Consider the following 12,049-nt stretch of genomic DNA (forward strand, 5'->3'; position numbering starts at 1 on the left):
TGAAAACAAACGACTAAGACTAAAGGAATAATTACGAGAACAGAGATCACCCCATAACCCTCTAAGAGTATCCTTCCGGAGGACCACACCCAAGGCAGAAGCAAGCAGAGCTTCCCGAACGCTTGTGGAAAAACCGTCTATCGTCCCTTATATGGAAACCACGAACTCCCGGAAGCAAAAAAAAGCCGCTAAGAAAAGAAACGGACCTAATCCACTATGGGAAGGAAACAAGCTAGATCCTGCAGAATCGGAACCAACAGAGTATGTCGCAGCAGATCCCAACGGAGTCCTGGCCGACTAGATTGAAAGGCTAATGAGGCACAATCCCCCATGCCCCTAGGCAAACCACAGACCATCAAGTCCTTTTGGAATGATAGCTGAAACTTGTAAAAGAAAAACAAATAATAGTGGGACTCGGCGCCCTAACCGGACCAGCCAAGCATAGCAGGTGCCACGTGTCTTAAAAGGCCTTAAGGACAGAAGGGATTGTATCCCGGTCAGGACCAGCCTGCAACCAAAGGCCCCCAGCCCTGACAAGACCACACAAAGTGACCCCCTAAGAGGGAGAGATAAACAACAGACAAACAGAGCACCAAACAGGTCCTCATGAACAAACTTCCATAGAAGTAAACAGTGCAACCACAAAATCACGAGAATCGATTCCAGAGAAGAAAATTCCCAAAGGGAATATTATAACAAACATGAGCTTTAAACCAAATAAAATCAATCCTAACCAGAATAAAATAAAAGATAAGGCAATATCGCCCAGGAAGAACGAACCACCCGCAGGACCAGACCAACAGGATTCCGAGTCTTCCAAGCTCAGAACTGGAAAGATACTCAATAAACAGACTATAAGAAGATTACTTCATCCCCTTATGTCTAATCATGCATGCCTTTCGCAGTGGAAGACTGAGGATCCACCACCCCATTAAGAGTGGGATCCTCCAGCAGCACCAAAACATGCCTCAGTAGAACACAAAGGTCTATAACGAAAAACAAAACTTACCTCCGTCGGGGCAAAAGATGACCCTGACCCCCGAAAGTTGACCTCCTGAAGCTTCAGGGACAGTTGCTCCACCAGGGGGCTGAACTGGACCAGGCGATCCCACCCCTGACTGAACACGAACAATATCGTAAACACACTCCTGGGAGATATAAATGTGCCAGCACCAAGGATATGGCCATGCGGAATCGTGTTGTAACCTCTGGAGGAAACAAACCACCCTCCAGAGAAGGTTAAGTCGCGTTTGGGTTACCTGCATGTGTAGTAAGAGTTGGTTGTATGGAGCTCGCTTAGCGGGAAGCAGAATCCCCAGAGGGGAATGGCTCAGCGGGCCCCTGGTTCCCCGATCCCGAGGAATGGAGCACTCTAATGGCATTCGGAACATAACTGATGGGCATGTGTCACCCGGGCCAATTCATAATCTTCGCAAGAAGTAGAATCAGAGACATCCATCTCCAAAAATTCAGAATCCTCCATAACTGGGATATTGATAAAAAAAATTGACAAATAAGAAAAATGTAACCGGCACCTTACACCCCCAATGGCTGGGGCACTCACCACCTCCTATGAACCAGACACCAGCGAACTAGAATTTCTCTGTCGCCACATGGTCAGGAATGTGGAAATGGAGAGCCAGAACGTGACCATGCCCGTTCACAAGGTGTATCGTGTAGTCCATGAAAAAGCGTGCCCGACCATAAAGGCTGGTATGTTCCGAAATAGCCATGAGCCTAAGTATCACTACACATTAGCAGAATCATATAACAAACATGATTAAACCCCCCCTGTTCAATAACCCCCCTCAGGAGATATTAACCCTTGATTCCAAGATACAGAAGGAGCCTCACTGAGACCCTGTGTTTAAGTTATTCCCGCAAGGTTGCAGCCTCTCGGATACACATTTGTAATTACAAGACATTCATGATGAAAGTAAAATAAAACGATCTTACCGGAATCTACCCCGTGGAACAGGAACACGGCCCTTCAAGTGTGACAGATAGTAGCATTGCTTCTGCCATGGACTTCAGAGAAGAAAGCAGGCAGCGAAACTCGTCAACGCCGATTGCTGATGGAGTTGTTAATCTAAGTCGGGATGGTTTCACAGGAAGACTCTCCCTGCATCTCCGGACTATAACATTCATCCATGCTCTCACTGAGAGGCTGACAGGACTACTTAAAACTCCAGTCCTATTCCGAAGAGTACTACCCTCCATAAGAAACTATTGAAAAAACTTCTGACACTTCTCTGCCAAACTCCTGAGACGATAGGCAAAGATTGACTGGGGGATGGGGGAAGTGGGAGAGGTATTTAAGCCTTTGGCTGGAGTGTCTTTGCCTCCTCCTGGTGGCCAGGTTCTGAATTCCCAAAAGTAATGAATGCAGCTGTGGACTCTTTCCTTTAATGAAGAAAATATTGTTTATTTGACGTTCAGCTCAAATACACTAGCTTTTAAATATTGACCAATAAAGCTGATCCAAATTTTTGGTCAGTAAACTTGAGCTCCCAATTGTTACTCTATACTTTATGACTCACCTCATCCACTTCCCTGCGGCTGATGTCAAACGTAATGTTGAAAAGCGTCTTTAAAATCTCCATCACTCTCTCCGTTTCCTCTTTGCCCAAGGGCAGAGCAAGAGGGTCTGTCACCACTTCATAGGTATCAGACCATTTCAGTGCCAAGGTACTCTCCAGAGCATCTGTAAGTAAGCTAACACCCCTGAGCTCTTGAGCCAACTGCCTTCGTACATCCACCCTTAGAGCAGTGAGTAGGAAAAGAAGACGGAGGTCGAAGAACTTGCTTTCATGGGAGGACTTTGTCTCATTGTATAGCTTGAGCCGTCTGGCCAGGCCATACACCAAGTGCATATCTGTAGCCACCTCTTGGGCCTCCACGCTGTTGTACACAATATTACACAATCCTTTTAGAGCTTCTACAGCACTCTCAGTATCTGGGATTTGGGGTACATCCATTTCTTCAGAGTAGTCCAGACCTGCATACTGAGCCAAAATGTGCATGGCTGAACGACTGGTAAAAGGAGTCAATCCATACTTGTCGCGGGACAAGATACGAATTGTTTCCAAGCAAGCCATCTGACAAGAAGGCTGCAAGTCTCTATCCAGGAACTTTATCACAATCTCTCCAAGTTTCTAAAAAAAAAAAAGGAGAAGGAAACAAACATGTATAAAACAAACAGGTATAAATAATATAAGAACATACAAAGAATTAATTTAAACCATGTATTTGAAGTTTAGATAGATCTGAATTTAAACAAAGGTTATATAAATCGCACAAAGTAATGATTAAAGGGACACTAAACACAATTTTTTTCTTTCATGATTCAGATAGAGCATGCAATTTAAAGGCACTTTCTAATTTACTCCTACTATTAACCCCTTAAGGACCGGGCATTTCAGACAAAAACTTCCCTAAAAGACCAGAGCATTTTTAGCATTTTTGCCATTACTACATTTAAACAGAAATAGAGCCTTTTTTTATATTTACCTATCAAAACTATATATATATTTTTTAGAAGACAACCCAAAGTATTGATCTAGGTTTGGTATATTTCATGCCACCATTTCACCGCCAAATGCGATCAAATAAAAAAAAAAAAACGTTAACTTTTTCACAATTTTAGGTTTCTCACTGAAATTATTTACAAACAGCTTGTGCAATAATAGCACAAATGGTTGTAAATACTTCTCTGGGATCCCCTTTGTTCAGAAATAGCAGACATATTTGGCTTTGGCCTTACTTTTTAGTAATTAGAAGGCCGCTAAATGCCACTGCCAACCACACTTGTATTATGCCCAGCAGTGAAGGGGTTAATTAGGTAGCTTGTAGGGTTAATTAGGTAGCTTGTAGGGTTAATTTTAGCTTTAGTGTAGAGATCACCCTCCCACCTGACACATCCAAACCCCCTGATCCCTCCCTGACCCCTCTCAAACAGCTTTCTTCACTCCCCCACCTAACAATTGTCACCGCCATTGTCAACACAATTTTTTTTATTTATATATATTTTCTGCAAATTTGGATCCACCCTTACCCCCCAAGTACCTACCTGATCCCCCCCCCAAACAGCTCTCTAACCCTCCCCCCTCTACCTAATTGCTGCCATCTTGGGTACTAGCAGCTGTCTGCCAGTAACCAGTTTGCTGCAAATTAGGCATTTAAAAAAAAGAAGCCATTTTTAGTGTAGCTGCCCCCCTCAAAACCCTAGCACCTTCCCCTCCCAGATGGACTTCCCACCCGCCTATTCCCATCACTCAGCAATATAACCAGAATCCCCCTCTCTCCCCCTCCCTGCCGCTTTCAGTGAGTTGTTTTTTTCCCCCTAATCGTCGCACGCAACTCCTGTGAAAATCCCACCCCCCTTCAGCGATGGGCCGTTTTTTATTCTCTTGCTATCTTTATTTAAAAAGCATGAATTTAAAGCTTAGGAGCTAGCCCATTTTAGGTTCAGCACCCTGGATAGAGCTTGCTTATTGGTGGCTACATTTAGCAAACCAATAAGCAACCATAACCCAGGTTCTGAACCAAAAATGGGCTGGCTCTTAAGCTTTACATTCCTGCTTTTTAAATAAAGATAGCAAGAGCATGAAGAAAAATTATAATAGGAGTAAATTAGAAAGCTAAAAATGGCATGCTCTATCTGAATCATTAAGGAAAAAAAATGGGTTTAGTGTCCCTTTAATGATTGAAAAACATTCTGCAATTTCCCAATAACAATGATGTGACAGAAGTACCCTGAGGCAGAACTTTTCTTCACTTTCTGCGATATAATTCTTTTAGTGAAAATTTTTCTGCAGGTCATTTTTAAATAAAATAAAATTTTAAGTTAGGCAGTTACACTAAGGCGCCAGTTCAGCAGCAATGAGTTGGTTAACTGAAGAATAAAGCCATTTTAAATGTTTTATAATATAGTGTAGTAGTTGAAAATTGCATTGCATATTTATCTGCATACAAAAAAAGAAATTGTGAAATGTCTCAAATTTTTTTTTCTTTTCTCTTGGTCTAACATAGAAAAGTAGTAATAAAAAAGATGCAATGCTCATACGAACGTCTTACATTCAGAATAAACAGCTTTGCAGACTGGGAAAGGCTAGGGGGCGGGTTCGAAAAAATCTCTGAGAGCCAGTCAACAAGCAATGCGCTGCTGCTTTGCAGCGCTACTGCATATTTGACTGTTGACTTCTAAACTGCACTTTGCTCTGGATGCGCTGTGTTAAGGAAAACTAACAGTGCAGTCAGAGCACAGCTCTGTTTGAAGAGAACTTTCTAATGTTGAGCAGCACTAACAGTTCCTGCATGTGTCCTGTTCTTTCTACAAACATGCTGCATTTTCTGAGATGATATCTCACATCACTCTATGTTCTGCCTTGGGGCAGAAGTATCCTGCAAATGGCTATATTTTATTTACAGAACAGTTCAATTATATAAAAGTTACTATTTTTAGTTAAAGGGATAGTCTACACCTTAGTCATCTTAAAGTCTTACCTTAGATTAAGCTGTAAATAGCCTCCTACAAATTTTCTATATCATGCAGCAGGAATGGTAAAAAAGTTATTTTAAAATGAAATATTGTTTCTGGAAACTTTGCAATGGCTGCCAAGCTCCGCCAACTGATGACATCTTAATCTGGGCTGCATATAGCGTCCAATCACAAAAGACTCACTAGTTGGATTCAACAGACTTTCAACACTATTCAGCAGAGTGCCTAGATGCAGCCCAGATCGTGATGTCATCAGTGGGTGGAGCTTGTCAGCCATTTCAAAGTGACCAAAAACAATATTCATTTTAAAATAACTTTTTTACCATTCCTGCTGCATGCTATAGAAAAGGTACAGGAGGCTATTTGCACTTTAATCTAAGGCAAGACTTTAAGATGACTAAGGTGTTGACTGTCTAGCATAGCTAAGATGTGTACATACTCAATTCAAAAAAGAGAATGGAAAATGTTCATTACCAGGACTAGCAACAGCAATTATAGAGAATTCTATAGCATATTCAGTAATTCAAGGACAGAGTGAAAGCATAGCATATGAAGATGAAAGTGAAGGGATATATCTTTGAAAGCCTAACAAGAAAACTTGCAATTTTTCATAAAGAACATGCATTTTTTCATAAAAAATGTTAGACATTCTGAAATGCGTCATTTTACATAAATTATGCTCATTTAAAAAGGTACAGAGTAGACAAAAACTAAAAGTGGGCTATTTAAATAAAGCTTTCGATGTAGATTAACTTTGCAATATAGGCGTATTACATATTTTGCAGTTAGCTTCTAAAAATTGGAAAAACCTTCCAGTGATTTCACTGCATATAAATAAGTACGCACTACACACTAGTCACAGAGCTAGGGGTTTAATTACAAATATTTTAACAGAATGCACAAAAGTTCCATTATTCATTGTGCCTTTTTTTTATTATTTTAATGCTAGCACACTTGACGAAGCAAATATAAGTTTTTTTGTATCTAAAATTAAGAAAATTGAAACACCATGGTGGGATAGTTTTGTATTGCAATTAAAATAAAGGTGATCAATTTTTATACACAGGGCGACGTTAACTACTGTAAACTATAAAATAAAACCTTTTTATTCCAAAATCCCCTGTAATTGTCAGAACAGGAGATGTTTGTGTGTGTGACTGTGCTCTGCAGTTTTTGAGGATCTATAAGTACAGTGCAGATGACCTTTTACTTATAAAGTTTAAAGATTAGGTAAGTAGAGACAAACACACTTAGTGTAGGTATAATCTTCTGGATTAGAGTTTTCAGAGTTTGCCCTATTGGTCTCCAAAACTTTCAGCATTCACTTTATCACTTAAAGGGATAGTAAACCCAATTTTTTTATTTCATGATTCAGATAGAGCATGAGATTTTAATCACCTTTCTAATTTACTCCTATTATCAATTTTTCTTTGTTCTCATGCTATCTTGATTTGAAAAGCAGTACTGTAAGCTTTAGAGCCAGACCATTTTTTGTTCAGCACATGAGTAGCACTTGCTGATTTGTGGCTAAATGTAGCAAACCAATCAGCAGCTCTACCAAGGTGCTGAACTAAAAAATGGGCCGGCTCCTAACCTTTTATTACTGCTTTTTCAAATCAAGATTACATGAGAACAAAGACAAATTGATAATAGGAGTAAATTAGAAAGTTGCTTAAAATTGCATGCTCTATCTGAATCATGAAAGAAAAAAATGAGGGGTTAGTATCCCTTTAACTGCAACATTTAGTGAATGGACCATAAAAAAAACAGTGTCAAAGCTCTGAAAAAGTGACAAGTACAAAAACATTAAAATTTAAAAAATCCAGGCAGACGCATAACTACTGGGTCTCAACCACAGCTAGATCTACTGTGTTACTACTGAGAAGGGAGCATCGCAGAGGCTGTGTGGAATTTCCTGTGCTGAACTGAATCTCAGGGAGAGACGCACCACCATTACAAATCGGAATGAGCTAGTATACATGTATAAGGTCATACTAGAACTACCACTTGTCAAATGACCAAATGCAGCATTGGCAGAAGTTTAACTGAACAACACTTAGAAATAGGTTAAAATAACTAAGCAGACATCATACACAGCAATTCCATCATTGCAAAAAGGGGTGGAATTGTTATTGATAGACTGATAAGTTATTTACTATATTCTGAGTTACTAGCGAGGAAGAGTTGTCTCTCTTGATCTCTCTGATCACCTTATAAGACTGTAGAAGAAAAAATGTCAGCAAACTAACTCCCAGGGATGACCATGGCGTGACTATGGGTTTGCTTTTGGCACAGCTTATAAGGCTCCTCTTGAGTTAAAAACAGTAAACACAATTTAAAAATAAACTAGGTTTTGGACAGATAGGTTAGCTACACATTGTGTGCATATGTTGTTAAAAATAATAACAACAACAATAATAATAATAAACTAAGGTTTATATAAATGATGATAATAACAATAATAATTAACTAAGATATATATAAATGTAGATAGATTATAAGAATGAATATATTTTTAAGCAACACTGTACTGTTTAAATGTCCTTAACCCCTTGAGTGGTAACAACGGCTCTGAACCGTCGCAGAGTTTCCCACTTTGGTGCTAACGACGGCTCAGAGCCGTCGCTAGCACTCTCCCACCTTGAGGGAGATCTGGGGGCTCCCACCCGCTCCTACCCCGGCGATCGTGCCTGTATAGTGGCAGGCATCGCTGGGGCTTCACGTTATGTGCGGTGACGTCACGCACAATGACGTGATGATGTCACCACGCAACTTTATTTATACTTAACAATGTTAAGTATAGGAGCAGGGGGCATGCTGCTTATAAGCCTGTATCTCAGGCATCTAAGCAGCTACAGACCACCAAGACTCACCGTTGGAAAGGTAATCTGAGAAAGAACAAAAAAGTTATTTATTTTTTTTAAAAATTAAAAAAAAATTAAAAAAAAACTTAAAAAAGCTTAGCACCCATGTGGGAAAGTGCTTAGCACTCAAAGGGTTAAAGGGACATGAAACCCAAAATGTTTCTTTCATGATTAAGGTAGAACTTACAATTTTAAACAACTTTCCAGTTTACACCTATTATCAAATTTGCTTCATTCTCTAGGTATGCTTTGTTGAAGGAGCAGAAATGCATTACTGGTTTCTAACTGAACACATGAGTGAGCCAATGACAATCAGTATATATATGCAGCCACCAATCAGCAGCTAGAATCTAGGTTCTTTGCTGCTCCTGAACTTTCCAAGATAAACCTTTCAGCAAAGGATAAGAAGAGAAGGAAGCAAATTAAATAATAAAAGTAAATTGGAAAGTTGTTTAAAATTGTATGCTTTAACTAAATCATGAATGTCTAATTATGACTTTATTGTTCCTTTAAATGTAATTTGTAATAACAAAATGAAATGGCGGCACCCTGAGCATCAAATGTAGTGGCCAATGTTAATTATTTAAAAATGTTCCGTTTGGCAGTGTTACCAGATTTTACCATTTCTGAGTAGTTATATCAGTACCGTGCTAACCGCCATATTTAGTTTTTTCAGGTAATCAACACATCTTACCTTCCGCAGTTTTACGTCATCCTGCTGTGCATACTCAAAATCATACACCGAGTCAGATTTTGACACCCAGTCTCGGAATTTCTTTTTCTTGAACTAAGTGCACCAGTGAGTAAAAATGAAAATGGGGGAAAAAAACAGCTACTAGGATAAGCGCAAAGCAACTAATAAAAGCACTAATGGCACAGAAGACAAATTGAACTGCCTGGAATATATGGAAGCAGCAGAAACAGTCTTCTACCTATCCCTCTTTCAGAAGAACAATTTTATTTCTAGGCCAGGAGCAATACCAAATGTATCTCTATAGCAGAACCCTGTTAGAAATGGTTTTGGTTTATTCATCACTTGTTGAGTGGGATAGTAGAAAAAATAAATATAAAAATGGACACAAAAAACTTGCTAAAACCCAGTCAAGTACATTTTTTCAGCTGTTGTGAAGACCCAGCACTGGGAAAGCTATACCTTTTTTATTTTATAGACTCAACAGGAAATAATTTCCCTAAATGAAAAGCTACTGGCTTCATTTTTTACAGTAAAAAAGAGAAAATGACATTAAAAGGGACAGTAAAGTCAAAATTAAACTTTAATGATTCAGATAGAGCATGCAATTTTAAACAACTTTCCAATTTTCTTCTGTTAGCAAATTACTTTTATTCTCTTGGTATCTTTTATCGAAGAGTAAACCTAGTTAGGCTCATAAGAGTGCAGTGTTTTGCAACATTGAATAAAAAAACCTACAAATAATGTTGAAAAACACTGCTGCCATAGAGTACACATGCACACTTCTGAGCTCTAATGAGCCTACCTAGTTTAACTCTTCAATACAAGATACCAAGAGAACGAAGCAAATTTTTAAACAGATACAATTGCATGCTCTATCTGAATCATGAAAGTTTTGACTTTACTGTCCCTTTAAAGAGAATGTGTTAGAATATTTTGCTTGCATACAGCTATGGGCTAGATTGAAAAGTGGAAACATTTTTTTTTTACCAAAGCGTCTTAATGTGGCCACATGTTTTTAATGCGCTCTACACTTATGATGGGTAGTGCAGAGTGAGCTATTAGCATGCTCACATTATAAGTAGTCAGTTAAGTGTTGCTCTTGAGCGCAATCCAAAATACAGCTTTAAAAAAAAAAAAAATACAGACCTGAAATAAACCATTATCACTTACTAGTTTGCATAACAAAACACATGAAAATGGTATGGAAATATAGGATTTAAGTTATAATTAGACTTTAATACTTACAAAACAAAGTGAATAACGAAAAAAAAGTTTTGTAGCAGAATTAAAGGGATACGGTATACGACAAAGAGTGCGACTGGAAATGGTGTACGTATTTATGTGTATGTCTGTTTGTGTGAGGTCTTTTATGCAGAATAGTACAGTATAACACAGAACTAAATGAAGAACTCTACTAGAGTAATAGACAAATGTGTGTAACCCCCAATTATCAGCTAACAGTACAGCATGCCTACCTAGGTATGTATTGCAACAAAGGATGCAAAAAGGAAATTTATTCTTACCTGATAAATTTGTTTCTTTTAAGATACGATGAGTACACGGATTTCATCCTTACTTGTGGGATATCGCCTCCTGGTCAGCAGGAGGAGGCAAAGAGCACCACAGCAGAGCTGTATATATAGCTCCTCCCTTCCCTCCCACTCGCAGGAGCGATGAGGATCACCGATGCCCTCTCCTGTTTGACTCAAGCAATCACCCGGGGAAGGAGAGCAAATGGAGGGAACACAGAAGCTAGGCTGAAAGACCAAGGCACTGCCAAGGCATCTATCAGCTCGGCCTGGGGATCCCTGGACCTGGACCCGTATCTCGGAAGCTTGGCATTCTGACGAGATGCCATAAGATCCAACTCCGGCCTGACCCATCTGAGAATCAGGTTGCCAAATACCTCCGGACGGAGTTCCCATTCTCCCGGATGAAATGTCTGTCTGCTCAGAAAATTCGCTTCCCAGTTTTCCACACCTGGGATGTGGATCGCCGATAGATAACAAGAGTGAAACTCCGCCCACTGTATTATCTTGGCTACCTCTGTCATCGCTAAGGAACTCCTTGTTCCTCCCTGATGATTGATGTAAGCTACAGTCGTAATGTTGTCGGAATGTAATCTGATGAATTTTGCCGAAGCCAACTGAGGCCAAGCCCGAAGTGCATTGAATATTGCTCTCAACTCTAGGATATTGATGGGAAGTAGAGACTCCGCTCGAGTCCATACACCCTGAGCCCTCAGGGAGTTCAAGACTGCTCCCCATCCTATCAGGCTGGCGTCCGTTGTCACTATCACCCATGAGGGTCTGCGGAAGCATGTCCCCTGGAATAGATGATCCAGCGACAACCACCAAAGAAGAGAGTCCCTTGTCTCCTGATCTAGATTTATTTGAGGAGACTAATTTGTATAATCTCCATTCCACTGTCATAGCATGCTCAGTTGCAGAGGTCTGAGATGAAAACGAGCAAACAGAATGATGTCCATTGCCGCTACCATCAATCCAATTGCCTCCATGCACTGAGTCACTGACGGCCGAGGATTGGTCTGAAGGGTTCGGCATGTATTCAGAATCTTCAACTTTCTGACCTCCATCAAAAAGATTTTCATGGATAGAGAGTCAATAAGAGTTCCCAAGAAAGGAACCCTTGTCTGTGGAACTAGCGAACTCTTTTCCAGATTCACTTTCCACCCGTGAGTCCTCAGAAAAGGACAGAACAATGTCGGTATGAGACTTTGCTAGCTGATAAGACAACGCCTGGATCAGAATATCATCCAGATAAGGCGCCACTGCAATGCCCCGCAGTCTTAGAACCGCCAGCAGAGACCCCAGAACCTTTGTGAAAATTCTGGGTGCCGTGGCCAGACCGAAAGGAAGAGCCACGAACTGAAAATGTTTGTCCAGAAAGGCAAACCTCAGGAACTTGTGATGATGTCTGTGTATAGGAACACGAAGATATGCATCCTTTAGATCCACAGTAGTCATAAAT

The 12,049-nt window shown here is 40.1% G+C and overlaps 1 protein-coding gene across 1 annotated transcript in view; it reads right to left on the reverse strand.

The window, feature by feature from the left end:
- RIC8A (RIC8 guanine nucleotide exchange factor A) overlaps window positions 1-12,049 on the reverse strand; it is a 172,838-nt gene that overhangs the window by 75,975 nt on the left and 84,814 nt on the right. The window contains exon 3 of the mRNA XM_053690844.1: window positions 2,541-3,155. Within this exon, the coding sequence (XP_053546819.1) occupies window positions 2,541-3,155 (615 nt within the window). The remainder of the gene's footprint in view (window positions 1-2,540; window positions 3,156-12,049) is intronic.

The sequence above is a fragment of the Bombina bombina genome, chromosome 8 (genome assembly GCF_027579735.1).
Source record: "Bombina bombina isolate aBomBom1 chromosome 8, aBomBom1.pri, whole genome shotgun sequence".
Lineage (NCBI taxonomy): Eukaryota > Metazoa > Chordata > Amphibia > Anura > Bombinatoridae > Bombina > Bombina bombina.